The following is a 21,493-nucleotide window of genomic DNA, read 5'->3' as shown; positions in this document are numbered from 1 at the left end:
AAAGCTCTACAGCTGCACCATTGAGAGCATGCTGACCGGTTGCATCACCCCCTGGTATGGCAACTACTCGACATCTGACCATAAGGCGCTACAGAGGGTAGTGCGTACGGCCCAGTATATCACTGGGGCCAAGCTTTCTGCCATCCAGGACCTATATACTAGGCAGTGTCAGAGGAAGGCCCAAAAATTTGTCAAAGACTCCAGTCACCCAAGTCATAGACTGTTCTCTCTGCTACTGCACGGCAAGCGGTACTGGAGTGCCACGTCTTGGTCCAAAAGGCTCCTTAACAGCTTCTACCCCCAAGCTATAAGACGTTGGCATAAATGGTCGGGAGACAGGCGCAGGAATGCGTAATTATTATTTTTTTCATTACCCAAAATTACAGCGTGCCATGTAAAGGCACAGGGATGAAGACCAAACAAACATGTATACAACACACAGGCTAGAAACCCAAAGGAAAGAGCAAGGAGTACCTCGATTAAATAACACAAGCGCACAATGATTATCACATGGGACGAGACCGGCAATCCTCAACGGCACGAAAGTCAAAACACACAGCACAGGTAATCACACGACCAACGGACATAGTAACAATAATTGACAGCCCAATGGTGAAACAAAGGGCACATTTATACAAATACAATCAGTGGGAATGGGGACCAGGTGTGCGCAATGACACAGTTCCAGAGGGATCTGTAACACTATTGTGTGTAGATGAGGAACATTTTTTACTTAATCAATTTTAGAATAAGGCTATAACGTAAGAAAATATGAAAAAAAGGAAGGGGTCTGAATACTTTCCCAATATTTGTACATAAACCCACATCAACTAAACAAACTATATTATAGAAAATGACTGTTAGTCTGATGGGTTCAAGCTGCTGAGATCACACACACAAATCTGAACTTGAAGATAAAAGCACTTTTAGTTTGGAGGCAGGGATAGTAGATTCCATTTCCAAGCGGTCAGGGGTCATAATTGAGAGGGGTCAGGTAGGAGATTGAAGTGGGTATCCTCAGAGTTTTGTGGGTAAATTGGGCAGGAAAAATGAATATTTGATTTTTGTGCTCTTCCTGAGATGTTGATAAATATTTTAGTGCAGGCAAAGCCTCTAGAGCTTCACGAGAGGAGAGCCATGAGGTAAGGGAAAAACACACACACACGCACACACACACACACAGACACACACACACACACACACACACACACACACAACGACAAACACACACCAACAGGATCACAAAAAAATACAACTTTTACATTACCAAGTAATTTACAAATAAAATGGTCTGACGGTGAGGTGGACATACTCCATATTCACATGCCGAAAGAAAGAAATGATCTCACTGCAATACATTTCAATAGAAAGTAAAAATAGATAAGCTCTTGCTAGTGTAACGGATGTGAAACAGCTAGCTTAGTTAGCGGTGGTGTGCGCTAAATAGCGTTTCAACCGGTGACGTCACTTGCTCTGAGACCTTGAAGTAGTAGTTCCCCTTGCTCTGCAAGGGCCTTGGCTTTTGTGGAGCGATGGGTAACGATGCTTCGAGGGGTGACTGTTGTTGATGTGTGCAGAGGGTCCCTGGTTCGCGCCCGGGTATGGGCGAGGGGACGGTCTAAAGTTATACTGTTACACTAGCATGGAATTGAAAATACCGGGTTATTTGTGGAAAAATTACCCTGATTAACTCTTTAGTCATATCCGAGTTTACGTATTTGCTTATGGCCTTGCCACACTTTTTAAATGATATGATGATGATATGATATCCAATTTTGTTTTTAACGGTAAGCCAGACAAAATTAAACGGGCCTATTTATATAATGAATATTTTAACGATGTACGCTGAGAGTCGGGAAGCAAGTTCAGTGAGTGAATACATTTAATAAATAAATGAACAGAACAAGAAACACAAACAGCGCAACGACATGAAACAGAAACAATGATGACTGGGGAAGAAACAAATGGGAGTGACATATAAAGGGAAGGCAATGAAGGAGGTGATGGAGTCCAGGTGAGTTCATTATGCGCAAATACGCGTAAAGCTGGTGACAGGTGTGCGCCATAAACGAGCAGCCTGGTGACCTAGAGGCCAGAGAGGGAGCGGCTCCAGCTACAGGACGCCGACCAAGATGACGATCCCGGTGATCAGGAGGGGACCGGTCACCCCTGCTAAGGTGCCGGGAGCCTGTTGATCAAGCTGAGGTGCAGGAGCATGACGACCTAGAGCGCCGAAGGGAGAGCGTACCCCAGTACCCCTCCCTGGCGTGTTTGGCTCCAGCCGCAGGACGCCAACGACATGGACGATCCCAGGGATCCAGAGCGGTCAGGTCGCCAATACTGAGGCGCAGAAACCTTGACGAACCGGCTGAGAAGTAAGAGCCTGATGAGCTGGCTCAGACCTCCCCGCTTGCCTCGGCTGAGGCACGGGTAACTGTTCATCCAGCTTAGGCATGGGAGCCTATCCAACCCGGTGAGGCATGGGAGCCTACAAAACCGGCTGAGGCTTCCCAGGTAGCTCAGCTCCAACACCCGGACCCGAAATCACCCCCAACATGAAAATAAATACATTTAAAAAAACACTCCCTGTGTTCTTGTGTCTCGGCATACTGCCTTATGTTAGTGTCGTGTTCTTGGTTTTGTTGTTTAATTCAAACGTTCACCTGCACCTGCTTCTGACTCACCGGCCATCATTTTTGGAGTTTCGAGGGCAGAAATTTGGAGGGCAGAAATGATTAAATATTAAGCATTAGACCTCTCACTAAAGGCTACAATCATACAAAAGTTATACTTAAATCAGAGCAGGTTCTCTCAAATCAAATCAAATTTTATTGGTCACATACACGTGTTCAGCAGATGTTATTGCGGGTGTAGTGGAATGCTCCAACAGTGCAGCAATATCTAACAAGGAATATCTAACAATTTCACAACAATACACACAATACACACAAATCTAAAGTAAAGGAACGGAATTAAGAATATATGCAGTTGAAGTCGGAAGTTTACATACACAGGTTGGAGTCATTAAAACTCATTTTTCAACCACTCCACAAATCTCTCCTTCACAAACTATAGTTTTGGCAAGTCGGTTAGGATATCTCCTTTGTGCATGACTGTAATTCACTGTATCACAATTCCAGTGGGTCAGAAGTTTACATACACTAAGTTGACTGTGCCTTCAAACAGCTTGGAAATTTCCATAAAATTATGTCATGGCTTTAGAAGCTTCTGATAGGCTAATTGACATCATTCGAGTCAATTGGAGGTGTACCTGTGGATGTATTCAAGGTCTACCTTCAAACTCAGTGCCTCTTTGCTTGACATCATGGGGAATGGGGAAAAGAAAATAATTCAGCAAAGACCTCTAGTTCATCCTTGGGAGCAATTTCCAAATGCCTGCAGGTACCACGTTCATCTGTACAAACAATAGTATGCAAGTATAAACACAATGGGACCACGCAGCCATGATACCACTCAGGAGGGATGACCGTACTTTGGTGCGAAAAGTGCAAATCAATCCCAGAACAACAGTAAAGGACCTTGTGGTCCAGGTACAAAAGTATCTATATCCACAGTAAAACGAGTCCTATAACGACATAACCTGAAAGGCTACTCAACAAGGAAGAAGCCACTGCTCCAAAACGGCCATAAAAAAGCCAGACTACAGTTTGCAACTGCACATGAGGACAAAGATCGTACTTTTTGGAGAAATGTCATCTGGTCTGATGAAACAAAAATAGAAATGTTTGGCCATAATGACCATCGTTATGTTTGGAGGAAAAAGGAGGATGCTTGCAAGCCGAAGAACACCATCCCAACCATGAAGCACGGGGGTGGCAGCATCATGTTGAAGGGGGTGCTTGCTACGGGAGGGACTGGTGCACTTCACAAAATAGATGGCACCATTAGGGGGGGAAATTATGTGGATATATTGAAGCAACAGCTCAAGACATCAGTCAGGAAGTTAAAGCTTGGTCACAAATGGGTTTTCCAAATGGACAATGACCTCAAGCATACTTCCAAAGTTGTGGCAAAATGGCTAAAGGACAACAAAGTCAAGGTATTGGAGTGGCCATCCCAAAAGCCGTGACCTCATCCCTATAGAAAATTTGTGGACAGAACTGAAAAAGCGTGTGCGAGCAAGAAGGCCTAAAAACCTGTCTCAGTTACACCAGCTCTGTCAGGAGGAATGGGCCAAAATTCACCCAACTTATTGTGGGAAGCTTGTGGAAGGCTACCCGAAACATTTGACCCAAGTTAAACAATTTAAAGGCAATGCTGCCAAATACTAATTGAGTGTATGTAAACTTCTGACCCACTGGGAATATGATGAAAGAAGTAAAAGCTGAAATAAATCATTATCCCTACTATTATTCTGACATTTCACTTTCTTAAAATAAAGTGGTGATCCTAACTGACCTAAAACAGGGAATATTTACTAGGATTAAATGTCAGGAATTGTGAAAAACTGAGTTTAAATGTATTTAGCTAAGGTGTATGTAAAATTCTGACTGTTTGTAGTCACAGTGGATACTTCATCTCCTATACACTTCCTGATAAACTCAGTCACCGTATCAGTATATTCGTCTCAGGCTACCCAGAACATATCCCAGTCTGGGTGATAAAAAGCGTTGATTCCGATGGGTCAGACCAGCGTTGAGCACGGGTACTTCCTATTTGCGTTTCTGCCGAAAGGAAGGATGGAGCAAAATGGAGTCATGATCAGATTTTCCGAAGGAAGAGCGGGGGAGGGCCTTGTAGGCATCCCGGAAGTTGGAGTTGCAGTGGTCGAGTGTTTGAGCAGCGCGAGTACTATAGTTAATGTGTTGATAGAACTTCGGTAACGTTTTCCTCAAATTTGCTTTGTTAAAATCCCCAGCTACAATAAATGCGGCCTCAAGATATGTGGATTCCAGATTGCATAAAGTCCAGTGAAGTTCGGCATATGATTGTGAGGTATTCTAGGTAGTGTGAACAAAATTACTTGAGTTTCTGTATGTTAGCATAATCACACCATGATTAGTTAATCATCAAACATACACCCCCACCCTTCTTCCCAGAAAAAAATGTATTCCTGTCTTCGCGATGAACTGAGAACACAAATGGCTGTACGGATTCAGACAGTATATCCCAAGAGAGTCATGTTTCCGTGAAACAGACTATGTTACAGTCCCTGATGTCTCTCTGGAAGGAATTCCTCGCCCTGAGCTCGTCAACTTTATTATCCATGGATTGAACATTAATGAGTAACATACTCAGAAGCGGTGGGTGGTGTGCGCACCTCTTGAGTTGGACTAGAAGTCCACTCCGAACACCTCTTCTCCGCCGGTGGTGTTTTGGATCAGCCTCTGGAATCAGTTCAATTGCCCTGGGGGGTACGAACAAAGGATCAGATTTGGGAAAGTTGATATCCTGGTCGTAATACTGGCAAGTTACCGCCGCTCTGATATCCGATAGGTCTTCCCGGATGTATGTAATAACACAAAAAAAACATTTTGGGCTAATAATATAAGACACAACACATAAATAAAAATACTGCAACGTTGCCTGGGAGCTAGAAGCACGGCTGCCCTCTCTGTCGGCGCCATTGTCTTCATTTCATCTCTAGCAGATTCGTAAGAATTTCTCACCCCGTGTTCAAGAATTGCCCTTTTCCCTTTATTCAGATTACAACCTCTCACTTTAGGTTATGTTAAAATGAAATAATCTCCATCTCGCTATTTTTAAAACAAGCCATAGAAAGTTGGTTGCAAATTCAGTTTAATCCACCAGAAAAGGTTGATCAAATATTACTACAAATATTATGGTTAAACTCAAATATACTAAGTGATACAAAAAAAATATGCATTAGTAAGCCAGCATCCTGGAGTCGCCTCTTCACTGTTTCGACATTGAGACTGGTGTTTTGCGGGTACTATTTAATGAAGCTGCCAGTTGAGGACTTGTGAGGCATCTGTTTCTCAAACTAGACACTCTAATGTACTTGTCCTCTCGCTCAGTCGTGCACCGGGGCCTCCCACTCTTCTTTCTATTCTGGTTAGAACCTGTTTGCGCTGTTCTGTGAAGGGAGTAGTACACAGCTTTGTATGAGATCTTTAGTTTCTTGGCAATTTCTCGCATGGAATAGCCTGACGAGTTTCAGAAGAAAGTTCTTTGTTTCTGGTCATTTTGAGCCTGTAATTGAACCCACAAATGCTGATGCTCCAGATACTCAACTAGTCTAAAGGCCAGTTTTATTGCTTTAATCAGAACGACAGTTTTCAGCTGTGCTAACATAATTGCAAAAGGGTTTTCTAATGATCAATTAGCCATTTAAAATGATAAACTTGGATTACCTAACATAACGTGCCATTGGAACACAGGAGTGATGGTTGCTGATAATGGGCCTCTGTACGCTGTATGTAGATATTCCATAAAAAAATTGCTGTTTCCAGCTACAATAGTCTTTTACAAAATTAACAATGTCTACAGTGTATTTCTGATCAATTTGATGTTATTTTAATGGACAAAAAAAAATTGCTTTTCTTTCAAAAACAAGTGACCCCAAACTTTTGAAAGGTATTGTATGTATGGCCTTGTGTCAATTGAAAACAGTAGACTAAGTCAGTGGTGCTCAATTCTCTCATCAGCGACCGCAAGCTGTTCCAGAACTAGCACACCTGATTCAACTTGTTAACTAAAAAAACGAATAACGCCTATGGAATTTTAACAATATAATATGGCTAACCAGAATACAAAACCCTGTATGTTTCTTCAAAGGGATCTACAAGGAACCTTTGAGATTCATTATAGAACCATTCTCCATAAAGGTTCTATAAAGAACCATAAAAAAGGTTTTCTATATAGAACCGTTTTCTATATAGCCCCAAAAAGGGTTGTAACCATAGCGGAACCCTTTTTGTTGTTATATAGAACCTCTTTTTATGTTTTTTTATAGAACCCTAAAACTCAACTCTGGATCTCAAAGCCAGTTCCACTGCATTTTTTCGTTGTTCCCTTCTAATCATGGACTGATAAAGACCTGGGACACCTAGTTTTACTGTAGCAATTAAATATCAGGTAGAGCAGAAAACACACAGGTACCGGACCTCGTAGGGTAAGAGTTGAATACCCTTGTTATAAAACCTTAGTAAAGGGTTCCATTGAAAGCATGGTTCTTTATAGACACTTCAAAAAATTGTTATATAAAGCCCCAAAAAGGGATCTGCTATAGTTACAAGCCAAATAACCTTTATTTGGTTCTATATATAACCATTTGTTTTTAGTGAGAAAATGTATGGGGAAAAAAATCTCGCCCACAACAGCAATATTTCCAAATAACTCTAACTCTTCCAGAAAGGTACTTTTTTTCACCACTGACACCATAATAAAATAAATCAAACTGTAAAAAATATACATTTCAGGCACAAACGCTCATATGAAACACGAATGGTTTTCACTAAACTGATGCGTTATATTTAGCATAATGTTTTACATTTTTGTCATTAAAAAAAAAAAAATATGTTAAAAGTCATCTTATTTTATGATTTTATATATTTAACCAGTAACTCTAGTGGGAAGCAGCCGCAAGAGGAGAAATTTAAAAAATGAAATAACCTATAAAACGGACGTTACACACGACTGAGATGCATTTCAAAATATTGCATAAGATATGTAGCTCTTGAAATATGGATAATGTACATGTCAATATTGCGATTTCAATGTGAATTTGATTCAGGCCTAAGAGATACAGCATGTCAAGTTAGTACAGTATACTGTATATGGAGAAAGTCTCACGCTCTGTTGGCTGGTAGATATATTGTACTGTTTCAGGAACAGGTCTTTTTGTGGTATTGTGAGAAGGTGCGTATGTGTTTGTATGTGTGAGTGTATGTGCGTGTGTATTTGTGTGGGTCCGCTGTTTGTGTAACTCACCGTAGTGGCCTGAGCGTCCGTAGCAAGCGCAGCACTCTGAGCATGCCCAGTATCTTGGGGCTGCTGTTCGATACCAATGAGACCAGGATATCTATGGCTGAAATCATCACTAAAATCCCATCTAGAATGTTCCAGCTGCTCCTCAGGTAGGCCTTATCACCAAATAACCAGCCCAGTGCAGCCACCTGAGAATATACACAGACACTGGGTTAACGACATACATTCTACGAAATTACATTCACAAACAAAGACGGTATCGCACGGTAACGCATATACACAAAACACACATAGTCAAAGCAGTCAATCAGAGAGGCACCTCTCGAGTTGTGCAAAGTAAATTAGGCCAAGCCAAGTGAGATACAAACTTTTGTCGTTGAAGACTTTTCTTCTCTCAGTATTTCAATCTACAAAAAAATGACTGAGACACAACAATAACCCATAGAACCTTCACAAACTGCATCTCAACTAGGCATGGCTTCATTTGCATATGCTGTGCCTCGTCAGAGCGTTAAGGCATGAATCTATATATAACCAGGCAGTATCAAAGAGAATGATCAAACCCCTGATGAACAAAGACGTGTCGAGGTTACAAAGCCTTTGGTTCCTATGCCCCTGTCAGTTTCCCCCAGACATCTGACTTCCTGTGTGTGACGTTAATTAACCTCCCCCGAGCCCCATTATTCCTGGGCATGATTTCCATTTTGTGTCCGTCTGCCCTCAATGTGTGTGCGTGCGTGTGTGTGTGAGCCCTGGCATTGCGTTGGGCACCAGAATAGAAATGGAGGTCTTAGTGAGTGACACCTGTGAACTTTCTCTAGCCCTCACCCCTCCTCACCGCTCCCTACCCCTGCCACAAGCCTCTATACGTAGACATGACCCTCCATTCAAAGCCAGACCATTTGAATATCGGCTAGACAATCCTTTCCTTAGTATTAGTAACAGGTGTCTCGCTCTCTTTGTGTGTGTGTGTGTATGTGTGTGTGCCAGCGTTCCCTCCCATTCGTGTGAGTGTGTGTTTGAGGCTTACCGAGGTATCAACACTGAAAGCCTGTTTTCTTAAAGGCTTTGTCTGTCTTAATGACAGTGAACCGGTAGAGCTGAAGATCAATCATTTGCAGGTGGGCCGTGCCTTAATGTATTTCTGTCATCTTAGCTATCTAAGGTATTTCAGGTATTTTAGGTACTTTGTTAGGCTCTATTTTCTCGTCTCGGATCTATTTGCTCGTCTCACTCTAAATGGTGACCGTTAATGAAACACTGAAATGGTACTTTCGTTCCCCTCCCCCTTCTCTCTTTCTTTCTATTTCTTCAAAGAAGCTTTTGGGCAAAATGAACACAGAAACCACTGATGGATATGCGACGTATAAGAAGTCCTCATAGGAGTAGGATACAGTACACCACGAGACACTGATCTATGGTCAGTTGGACATTTTTTTACTCTTACTGTAAAGGTTCGGATTCAGGTAAAATAGGCTGATCTTAGATTTGTGCCTACGGGCAACTTCTACCGAACATGTCCTGATATCAGCCAGAGGGCGAAGAGATTTAACCTGGCTCTGTGGACTAGACCAGGTCTGTGGAGGCCTTAACCACAGCCCCGAGGCATAGTGATCAGTGTTGCTTCCTGGGTAGGAGTGTGTGGGTTTACCCGCTGGTAGGATCTGTCTCCGTGGTGCCCTCTTACCTTGACTGTCATCTCAGCCACGAAGATCGCTGTGAAGATGTAGTTGGATAACGTGAGGAAGATACGCTCCTGCAGAGAGAGAGACAGAGAGACAGAGAGAGAGAGAGACAAAGACAGAGAAAGAAAGCGAGAGAGATAGAAGACAGGAAGAGAAGAGAGGAAGATTTAGCATTTTTCAGCATGTTTGAACAAAAATATAGATTTAGGGTTGTATAAACTTTGATTTTTTTTACAATGGCATATACAGGATACTACCTTCCACAACATAACCTTCAATCCAACTCAAAACTCCAAACCTACAACCTGATTTTGGACAAAAATACTTTTTTATTACCAAGAATTCTTATTGCTAAGGACTATCCAGCAAAATTCCTGACAAACCAGCAACCGGCAAAAGAAGCGCAACAGAAACCTGAAAATATCATCCATCCTGGAACTGAGTAGGTAAAGTCCATTCTGAAGCTACTTCGAAAGCCTAGAATGAAATTAAAATGACAATAATCTCTAGATATTTCACTTTATGGAGACTGAATGCTAAGTTAAAAAGCTACCAAGCTTGCTAGGAAAGAAAATACCCGGCTGCAACATTACCTAGCACTGAAGTGTGAAGTGAGAGGTGTGAAGACCCTGTGCCCAACAACGGCAGCAGAGTTCCTCCCCCACGCAAATGCAGAGGCCTCTTTGGCCAACTGCTCCATGGCTTCCCTCTGTCCCTCCCTTTGGACATAAAAAATGACAAGGCACGGAAAGAGTACAAAGAGAAGCTCCTCATGGACAATCCAGAGACACTTTTTGCTGACTGCTACTGTAGAAAAATGGGAACGTAAGCAACCTAATCTTACACACAGACCATCCCTGGCCATGGCACACAGCTTTAAGAGGCAGAGGGTGGAAAATCAGAATAGTATGAAATGAGGACCCTGAGACACCCTCTGTCAACCTGTACAACAATGGAACAGTGGTGGAACAGGGCAAATTCATACATTTCCAAAAGGACGGCAGGAGGAGCTTTCTCTTGGTGATGACTAGCCCACCCCGAGTGAGTCTGATCACATCTCTTCAAACTGTCCTGCAGACAAGGATAGCCCCCCCGAACACACCCAGGTCACACAACTGCACTGCTCCTCCATCATTGAGTGGGATAAATTCACAGAGCCGGAGAAAGAGATAGCTCAGAGAGCTAGTCCACACACTCCAGGCATACAATGCAGGCATACAGGCATACACACAAAGCCTCATAGCAGGGTTAATGGTGCCGGAGAGGATGGCTGCCATTTGTTGGCTCTTAACCAACCGTGCTATTTTGTTTGTTTTTTCGCATTGTTTGTAACTTATTTTGTACATAAGGTTGCTGCTACCGTATCTTATGACTGAAAATAGCTTCTGGACATCAGAACAGCGATTACTCACCTCGAATTGGACAAATAATCTTTCTTTAATGAGTTGGACGGGAAGGATATACTCCAAACATCCCCGTCATTCGCTGGAGAAAGAAACAGAGATTTTGCGGAAAGAGATCTTGGTTGCCTTGTGAGGATCAGGCGACGAGTGGCTAATCAGCCTTTGCCATCTGTATTGTTAGCCAACGTTCAATCGCTGTGAAAAAAAACGAGCCAACGTTCAATCGCTGGAAAATAAATGGGACGAACTGAAAGCAAGTATATCCTACTGTACCAACGGGACATCAAAAACTGTAATATCTTATGTTTCACCGAGTTGTGGCTGAACGACGACCTTAATAACATACAGCTGGCAGGTTATACACTCTATCGGCAGTATAGAACAGCAGCCCCTGGCAAGACACCAGGCGGCGGCATATGTATATATGTAAACAACAGCTGTTGCACAATATCTAAGCAAGTCTCAAGGTTTTGCTCGCCTGAAGTAGAGTATCTCATGATAAGCTGTAGACCACACTATCTACCTAGAGAGTATTGATCTCTATTTTTCATAGCTGTCTACATACCACCACAGACCAATGCTGACACTAAAACCGCACACAACGAGCTGTATACCGCCATAAGCAAACAGGAAAATGCTCATCCAGAGGCGGCGCTCCTAGTGGCCGGGGACTTTAATACAGAGAAACTTAAATCAGTTTTACCTAACTTCTATCAGCATGTTAAATGTGCAACCAGAGGGAAAAAACTCAACATCTTTACTCCACACACAGAGACGTGTACAAAGCTCTCCCTCACCCTCCATTTGGCAAATCTGACCATAATTCTATCTTGGTGATTCCTGCTTACAAGCAAAAATTAAAGCAGGAAGAACCAGTGACTCAGTCTATAAAAAAGTGGTCAGACGAAGCAAATGCTAAACTACAGGAGTGTTTTGCTAGCACAGATAGGAACATGTTCCAGGATTCATCTGATGGCATTGAGGAGTACACCTGGCACTGGCTTCATCAATAAGTGCATCGATGACGTCATCCCCACAATGACGGTACGTACATACCCCAACCAGAAGCAATGGATTACAGGAAACATTCACACTGAGCTTAAGGGTAGAGCTGCCGCTTTCAAGGAGCGGAACTCTAACCCGGAAGATTATAAGAAATCCTGCAGTACCCTCCGACGAACCATCAAACAGGCAAAGCTTCAATACAGACGAATCGTACTTCACCGGCTCCAAAGCTCGTCGGATGTGCCAGGGCTTGCAAACTACAGACTACAAAGGGAAGCACAGCTGAGAGCTTCCCAGTGACACGAGCCGACCAGACAAGCTAAATAACTTATATGCTCGCATCGAGGCAAGTAACACTGAAACATGCATGAGAGCATCAGCTGTTCCAGATGACTGTGTGATCACGCTCTCCGCAGCCGATGTGAGAAACATTCACAAGGCCACAGGGCCAGATGGATTACCAGGATGTGTACTCCGAGCATGCGCTGACCAACTGGCAAGTTTCTTCACTGACATTTTCAACCTCTCCCTATTGGAGTCTAATGTCAACATGCTTCAAGCAGACCACCATAGTTCCTGTGCCCAAGAACACTAAGGTAACCTGCCTAAATGACTACTGACCCATAGCACTCACTTCTGTAGCCATGAAATGCTTTGAAAGGATGGTCATGGCTAACATCAACAGCATTATCCCAGAAACCCTAGACCCACTCCAATTTCCATACCACCCCAACAGATCCACAGATGTACTCCACACTGCCCTTTCACACCTGGACAAAAGGAACACTTATGTGAGAATGCTATTAATTGACTACAGCTCAGCCTTCAACACCATAGCGCCCTCAAAGCTTATCACTAAGCTAAGGACCCTGGGACTCAACACCTCCCTCTGCAACTGGAAACTGGACTTCCTGACGGGCCACCCCCAGATGGTAAGGCTAGGTAACAACACTTCCGCCAAGCTGATACTCAATACGGGGGCCCCTCAGGGGTTCTTGCTCAGTCCCCTCCTGTACTCCCTGTTCACTCATGACTGCACGGCCAGGCACGACTCCAACACCATCATTAAGCTTTCTGATGACAACAGTGGTAGGCCTGATCACCAACAACGATGAGACAGCCTACAGAGAGGAGGTCAGAGACCTGACCATGTGGTGCAAGAACAACAACCTCTCCCTCAACATGATCAAGACAAAGGAGATGATTGTGGACTCCAGCAAAAGGAGGACCGAGCACGGCACCATTCTCATCGGTGGGGCTGTAGTGGAGCAGGTTGAGAGCTTCAAGTTCCTTGGTGTCCACATCACCAACAAACTAACATGGTTCAGGCACACCAAGACAGTCGTGAAGAGTGCACGACAAAACCTATTCCCCCTGAGGAGCCTGAAAAGATTTAACATGGGTCCTCAGATCCTCAAAAGGTTTTACACCTGCACCATCGAGAGCATCCTGACGGGTTGCATCACTGCCTGGTATGGTAACTGCTCAGCCTCTGACCGAAAGTCATTACAGAGGGTAGTGCGTACGGCCAAGTACATCACTGGGGCTAAGCTTCCTGCCATCCAGGACCTCTATACCAGGCAGAGTCAGAGGAAGGCCCTAAATATTGTCAAAGACTCCAGCCTCCCTAGTCATAGACTGTTCTCCCTGCTACCACACGGCAAGTCGTACAGGAGCGCCAAGTCTAGGTCCAAGAGGTTTCTAATCAGCTTCTCTCCCCAATCCATAAGACTCCTGAACATCTAATCAAATGGCTACCCAGACTATTTGCTATGCCCTCCCCCCTTCTACGCTGCTGCTACTCTCTGTTATTATCTATGCATAGTCACTTTAATAACTCTACCTACATGTATATATTACCGCAATAACCTCGAACACCGGTGCCCCCGCACATTGACTCTGTACCGGTACTCTCTGTATATAACCCCGCTATTGTTATTTTACTGCTGCTCTTTAATTATTTGCTATTTTTATCTCATACTTTTTTTTAGGTATATTGTCTTAAAACTAGATTGTTGGTTAAGGGCTTGAAATGAATCGTTTCACTGAAACCTGTTGGATTTCGGCGCATGTCACAAATACAATTTCATTTCATTTCATTTTAGTACTGTAGATTACTTTATCACTGACCTCAACCCAGAGTCTCTCAGAGTGTTTACTGACACCCCTATCAGATCACAGCAAAATCACAGTCTACTTGAACAGAGCAATACTCAAGGCATCAAAGTCAAAAGAACTGCATAACATTAACAAATGCAAAAGATGGAAGGAAAGTAGTGTAGAAATAAATAAAAAATCAGGCAACAACAAATTCAACGCCTTCTAGACAACTTTCTGGACAAAATGTTTCACTGTAATAGTGAAGGTGTAAACTTGGCAGTAGAAAACCTAAAAGGTATATTTGACCTCTAAGCTTCCCTAAATTTAAAGCAGACAACATAATAACAATGACAAATGGTTTGATGAAGAATGCAAAACCTAAGAAAGAAATTGAGAAACCTATCGAACCAAAACATAGAGACCCAGAAAACCTGAGCCAATGTCTTCACTATGGTGAATCACTAAAACAGTACAGAAATACATCACGGAAAAAGAAGGCACATCTATCCAAAATGGAAATGTATGGATAAACCACTTCTCCAATCTTTTTGGCTCTATAACAAAGACAAAAAGCAAAAACATATACATGATCAAATACAAATGTTAGAATCAACTATTAAAGACTACCAGAACCTACTGGATTCTTCATTTACATTGAATGAACTATAGGACAATATACAAACCCAAAAGGCATGTGGTGTTGATAGTATCCTAAATGAAATTATAAAATATACAGACCACAAATTCCAATTGGCTATACTTCAACTTTTTAACTTCATCCTCAACTCTGGCATCTTCCCCAATATTTGGAACCAAGGACTGATCACCCCAATCCAAAATGTGTAGACAAATTTTATCCCAATAACTACCGCAGGATATGCGGAAAATCTTTGGAAAATCCTCTGCATTATAAGTAAAAACAATGTACAGAGAAAATGTCAAAATGTCTTTCTACCAAATTATGACAGATCATGTGTTCACCCTGCTCACTCTATTTGACAAACAAACAAACCAAATCAAAAGTAAAGTCTTCTCATGCTTTGATATCAAAAAGGTTTGTTGACTCAATTTGGCATGAGGGTCTGCTATACAAATTGATGGAAAGCGGTGTTGGGGAAAAAACATACGACATCATAAAATCCATGTACACAACAAGTGTGCGGTTAAAATTGGCAAAAAATAAATAAATATTTCCATAGGGCCGTGGGGTGAGACAGGGATGCAGCTTGAGCCCCACCCTCATTAACATATATGTCAGCGAATTGGCAAGGGCACTAGAACAGTCTGCAGCTAAGGCCTCACACTACTAGAATCTGAAGTCAAATTTTTACTTACTGTGTGCTGATGAGCTGTTGCTTCTGTCCCCAGCCAAGGAGGGCCTAAAGCAGCACCTAGATCTTCTGCACAGATTCTATCAGACCTTGGCCCTGACAGAAAATTCAACCTCTCTTTTGTATCATCTAAGATCCCAAAAGATTGGAAAGCTGCCGCGGTCATCCCCCTCTTCAAAGGGGGTGACACTCTAGACCCAAACTGTTACAGACCTACATCTATCCTACTGTGCCTTTCTAAAGTCTTTGAAAGCCAAGTTAACAAACAGATCACCGACCATTTCGAATCCCACCGTACCTTCACCGCTATGCAATCTGGTTTCCTAGCTCAGCCACGCTCAAGGTCCTAAACGATATCATAAACGCCATCGATAAAAGACAATACAGTGCAGCCGTATTCATCGACCTGGCCAAGGTTTCGACTCTGTCAATCACCGCATTCTTATCGGCAGACTCAACAGCCTTGGTTTCTCAAATGACTGCCTCGCCTGGTTCACCAACTACTTCTCAGAATTCAGTGTGTCAAATCGCAGGGCCTGTTGTCGTGACCTCTGGCAGTCTCTAAGGGGGTGCCAGAGGGTTCAATTCTCGGGCCGACTATTTTCTCTGTATACATCAATGATGTCGCTCTTGCTGCTGGTGATTCTCTGATCCACCTCTACGCAGACAACACCATTCTGTATACTTCTGGCCCTTCTTTGGACACTGTGTTAACAAACCTCCAGACAAGCTTCAATGCCATACAACACTCCTTCCTTGGCCTCCAACTGCTCTTAAATGCAAGTAAAACTAAATGCATGCTCTTCAACCGATCGCTGCCTGCACCCGCACGCCTGTCTAGCATCACTACTCTGGACGGATCTGACAACTACTCACATTAAGCAGACTCACATTAAGCATCTCAAATCCAAAATTAAATCTGGAATCAGCTTCCTATTTCACAACAACGCATCCTTCACTCACGCTGCCAAACATCCCCTCGTAAAACTGACTATCCTACCAATTCTTGACTTCGGCAATGTCATTTACAAAATAGCCTCCAACACTCAGCAAATGGGATGTAGTCTATCACAGTGCCATCCGTTTTGCCACCAAAGCCCCATACTGCGACCTGTATGCTCTTGTTGGCTGGCCCTCGCTTCATATTTGTCACCAAACCCACTGTCTCCAGGTCATCTATAAGTCTTTGCAGGTAATGCCCCGTCTTATCTCAGCTCACTGGTCACCATAGCAACACCCACCCGTAGCACGCACTCCAGCAGGTATATTTCACTGGTCGCCCAAAGCCAACTACTTTTTTTGCTGCCTTTCCTTCCAGTTCTCTGCTGCCAATGACTGGAACGAATTGCAAAAATCACTGGAGCTGGAGACTTATATCTCCCTCACCAATTCTAAGCATCAGCTGTCAGAGCAGCTAACCACCTGTACATAGCCCATCTGTAAATAGCCCACCCAACTACCTCATCCCCATATTGTTATTTATTTTTTGGGTCCTTTGCAGCCCAGTATCTCTACTTGCACATTCATCTTCTGCACATCTTTCACTCCAGTGTTGAATTGTTAAATTGTCATTATTTTGCCACTATGGACTATTTATTGCCTTACCTCCCTACAAAGACAATGGTGTTCCAAAAAAGGTCCAGTTAACCTAGAGCACACAAAAAACTATACATACGGCGGCCTAAACATCAGTTCCACAGGTAACTTCCACAAAGCTGTGAGCGATCTGAGAGACAAGGCAAGAAGGGCCTCCTAAGCCATCAAAAGGAACATAAAATTCGACATACCAATTTGGATTTGGCAAAAAAATACTTGAATCCGTTATAGAACCCTTTCCCTTTATGGTTGTGAGGTCTGGGGTCTGCTCACCAACCAAGAATTCACAAAAATGGGACAAATTCCAAATTAAGACTGCATGCAGAATTCTGCAAATATATCCTCAATGCAAAACGTAAAACACAAAATAATGCATGCCCGCAAATGATCAAAATCCAGAAAGAGACGTTCAATTCTACAACCACCTAAAAGGAAGTGATTCCCAAACATTCCATAAGAAAGTCATCACCTACAGAGAGATGAACCTGGAGGAGAGTACCCTAAGCAAGCAGGTCCTGGGGCTCTGTTCACAAACAGACCCCACAGAGCCCCAGGACAGCAACACAATTAGACCCAATCAAATCATGAGAAAACAAAAAGATAATTACTTGACACATTGGAAAGAATTAACAAAAAAACTGCTCAAACTAGAATGCTATTTGGCCCTAAACAGAGAGTACACAGTGGTAGAATACCTGCCCACTGTGACTGATCCAAAATTAAGGAAAGCTTTGACTATGTAGAGACTCGGTGAGCATAGCATTGTTATTGAGAGAGGCCGCTGAAGGCAGACCTGGCTCTCAAGAGGAGAAAGGCTATGTGCACACTGCCCACAAAATGAAGTGAAACTGAGCTGCACTTTCTAACCTCCTGTCAAATGTATGACCATATTAGAGACAAATAGTACCCCCAGATTACACAGACCCACAAAGAATTCGAAAACAAATCCAATTTTGATAAACTGCCATATCTATTGGGTGAAATACCAGTGTGCCATCACAGCAGCAATATTTGTGAACTGTTGCCACAAGAAAAGGGCAACCAGTGAAGAACAAACACCACTGTAAATACAACCCATATTTATGTTTATTTATGTTCCTTTTTGTCCATTAACTATTTGCACATCGTTACAACACTGTATATAGCCATAATATGACATTTGAAATTTCTCTATTCCTTTTGTGAGTGTAATGTTTACTGTTCATTTTTGACTGTTCATTTCACTTTTGTTTATTATCTATTTCCCTTGTATTGGCAATGTAAACACATGTTTCCCATGCCAATAAAGCCCTTTGAATTGAATTGATAGAGAGGTTATCATCGAGGAACTTCATTGGAACTTTTTATTTTCACACTTCAGCGTTGTCTCTGTGCTGCTGTGCTGTTTGTTTGCCTCTTGGCAACCTGCAAAACTAATTAAAAAAAAAAACTTTTAATAACCATTTGATCAAAACTCTGCATTTAACACATTTAACAACATCTTAGTTTTTCCCTCATTTAACTTTCACCGGGATGCTTTATTTGGACATGACATGATTCTTCTACAGGACCGCCACCAGACGAGAAATCTAAGTAGTAACATTAAAGCTATGTGATATAATTGCAGTCACTGCACTCATAATATGTGGATAGCCGAGTGTCAAGCCCAGCTTCAGATGCAATCATTAGGAAAGGTTGAAACTGTCTGTGCCACCAGTCAAAGGCCGAGCCTTCTCAGGTTTCTTCTCCACCCGTTATGGGGTCTAAGGTGACGAAGCCTCCCACCATTAGCTCTGACATATTGAAAACTCTAGTCATTGGCGACTCCATTACCTGCAAAAGAATCATACAGCGATCATACACTGTTTACCAGGGGTTAGGGCTACCTACATGAAGGCTGATCTGAAGAAGGTGCTGGCTAAAACTGGTGAGTGTAAAGAGTATAGGGATATTTTGTTATCCATATCGGAACCAACAATGTTAGGATGAGACAGTCAGAGGTCACCAAGCGCAACATAGCGTCAGTGTGTAAATTAGCTAGAAAAATGTGTCGGCATCGAGTAATTGTCTCTGGCCCCCTCCCAATTAGGGGGAGTGATGAGCTCTACAGCAGTCTCTCAACTTAATCGCTGGTTGAAAACTGTTTTCTACCCCTCCCAAAATATCTAATTTGTAGCTAATTGTCCCTCTTTCTGGGAATCACACCCAAACAGGACCAAGCCTGACCTCCTGAGGAGTGATGGAGTCCATCCAAGCTGGAGTGGTGCTCTCATCATATCTATCAACATAGAAAGGGATCTAACTCCTCTAGCTCCACACTGAGATAGGGTGCAGGCCAGGCAGCAGGCTGTTAGCCTGCCAGCTTAGCCTTCCACTTATTAAGACCGTGTCTCTGCCTTCTATCGAGGTTGGGAAAAACTAAACATGGTGGTGTTCACCTTAGCAATCTCACTGGAATAAAGACCGCCTCCATTCCTGTCATTATTGAAAGAGATTGTGATACCTCACATCTCAAAATAGGGCTACTTAATGTTAGATCCCTCACTTCCAAGGCAGTCATAGTCATTGAACTAATCACTGATCATAACCTTGATGTGATTGACGTGACTGAAACATGGCTCAAGCCTGATGAATTTACTGTGTTAAATGAGGCCTCTCCTCCTGGTTACACTAGTGACCATATCTCACACACATCCTGCAAAAGCGGAGCTGTTGCTAACATTGACGACAGCAAATTATTATTATTATCAATGACGATCTTGTCTCATCGCTGCAACTCCCCAACGGGCTTGGGAGAGGGGAAGGTCGAGTCATGTGTCCTCCAAAACCTGACCCACCAAACCACACTCCTTAACACCCGACAGCTTAAACCGGAAGACAGTCACACCAATGTGTCGGAGGAAACACCGTTCAACTGACGACCAGAGTCAGCCTGTAGGCGCCAGGCCCACCACAAGGAGTCGCTAGAGCGAGATCAGCCAAGTAAAGCCCCCCCGGGCCAAACCCCCCCCACCGCGAACAACGCTGGGCTAATTCTGCGCAGCCCTATGGAACTCTCGGCCATGGCCGATTGTGACACAGCCTGGGATCGAACACAGATCTTATGTGACGCCTCAAGCACTGCGATACAATGCCTTAGACTGCTGCGCCACTCTGAAGGTCCATGACAGCAAAGTTAAATGTACAAAAACAGAAATGTATGCGTTCTTGTCTTTTGAGCTTTTTTTGCAGGCAAATCAATTACTTGTTATAGCTACTGCTCACAGGCAACCTGGGCCGTATACAGCGTTCCTCACTGAGTTCCCTGTATTCCTATCGGGCCTTTTAGTGATCGCAAATAATATTAAAAGTCCACACACCAAGTCCAAAAGGGTTTTGTCCAACATGTCTCCCGGACCTACGCATACCTTGGATCTAATTTTGTCCAGTGGGATAAATATTTTTCCTCATAATCCTGGACTATCAGACCATCATTTTGTTATGTTTGCAATCTCAACAAATAATCTGCTCAAACCCCAACCAAGGATTATCAAAAGCTGCGCTATAAATTCTCAGATAACCCAAAGATTCCTAGAGTGCTAGCCCCTCTACACTGGCTTCCTGTTAAGGCTAGGCCTGATTTCAAGATTTTACTGCTAACCTACAAAGCATTACATGGACTTGCTCCTACCTACGGTATCTCTCCGATTTTGTCCTGCGGTGCACACTTACACGTACGCCACGTTCACAAGGCTCAGATTTTATAGTCCCTAGAATTTCTAAGCAAACATCTGGAGGCAGGGCTTTCTCCTACAGAGCTCTTATGGTCTGCCTATTCATGTGAGAGAAGCAGACTTGGTCTCAACCTTTAAGTCTTCACTGAAGACTCATCTCTTCAGTAGGTCCTATGGTTGAGTGCAGTCTGGCCCAGGGGTGCGAAGGTGAACAGCAAGGCACTGGAATGACGAACCGCCCTAACTGTCTCTGTCTGGCTGGCTACCCTCTCTCCACTGGGATTCCCTGCCTCTGACCCTATTACAGGGGCTGATGCATTGGCTTACTAGTGCTCTTTCATGTCGTCCCTAGTAGGGGTGCGTCATGGCGTGCAAGGCTTTTTCCCCCGCTATTCTCGACTTAAGTGGGTTAAGTCACTGACGTGATCTCCCTGTCTGGTCTTGCGTGAGCTACACTCAGCCTTGTCAGTTGGTGGTCTGTTGATATTCCTCTAGTGGTTTGGGCTTGTGTTTTGGCAAAGTGGGTGGGGTTATATCCTGCCTGGTTGGCCATATTCAGGGGTATCATCAGGCAGGGCCACAGTGTCCCCCGACCCCTCCTGTCTCAGCCTTCAGTATCTATGCTGCAAATAGTCTATATCCCGGGGGGCTAGGATCAGTCTGTTACATCTGGTGTAATTATCCTTTCTTATCTGTTGTCGTCTGTGATTTTAAGAATGCTCCCTCTAATTCTTTCTCTCTCTCTCTCCCTCTCCTCCCGGAGGACCTGA

The 21,493-nt window shown here is 43.3% G+C and overlaps 1 protein-coding gene across 1 annotated transcript in view; it reads right to left on the bottom strand.

Annotated features, from left to right (window-relative positions):
* Positions 1 to 21,493, bottom strand: part of LOC139376635 (calcium channel, voltage-dependent, T type, alpha 1G subunit) — a 319,317-nt gene that overhangs the window by 66,406 nt on the left and 231,418 nt on the right. The window contains exons 20-21 of the mRNA XM_071119441.1: positions 9,599 to 9,667; positions 7,915 to 8,099 (exon numbers count right to left, since the gene is read on the bottom strand). Of these exons, the coding sequence (XP_070975542.1) occupies positions 7,915 to 8,099; positions 9,599 to 9,667 (254 nt within the window). The remainder of the gene's footprint in view (positions 1 to 7,914; positions 8,100 to 9,598; positions 9,668 to 21,493) is intronic.

Source organism: Oncorhynchus clarkii, chromosome 20 (genome assembly GCF_045791955.1).
Source record: "Oncorhynchus clarkii lewisi isolate Uvic-CL-2024 chromosome 20, UVic_Ocla_1.0, whole genome shotgun sequence".
NCBI classification, from domain to species: Eukaryota; Metazoa; Chordata; class Actinopteri; order Salmoniformes; family Salmonidae; genus Oncorhynchus; species Oncorhynchus clarkii.
Note: the sequence above shows the minus strand (reverse complement) of the source record. Positions and strands in the feature narration are given on the sequence as shown.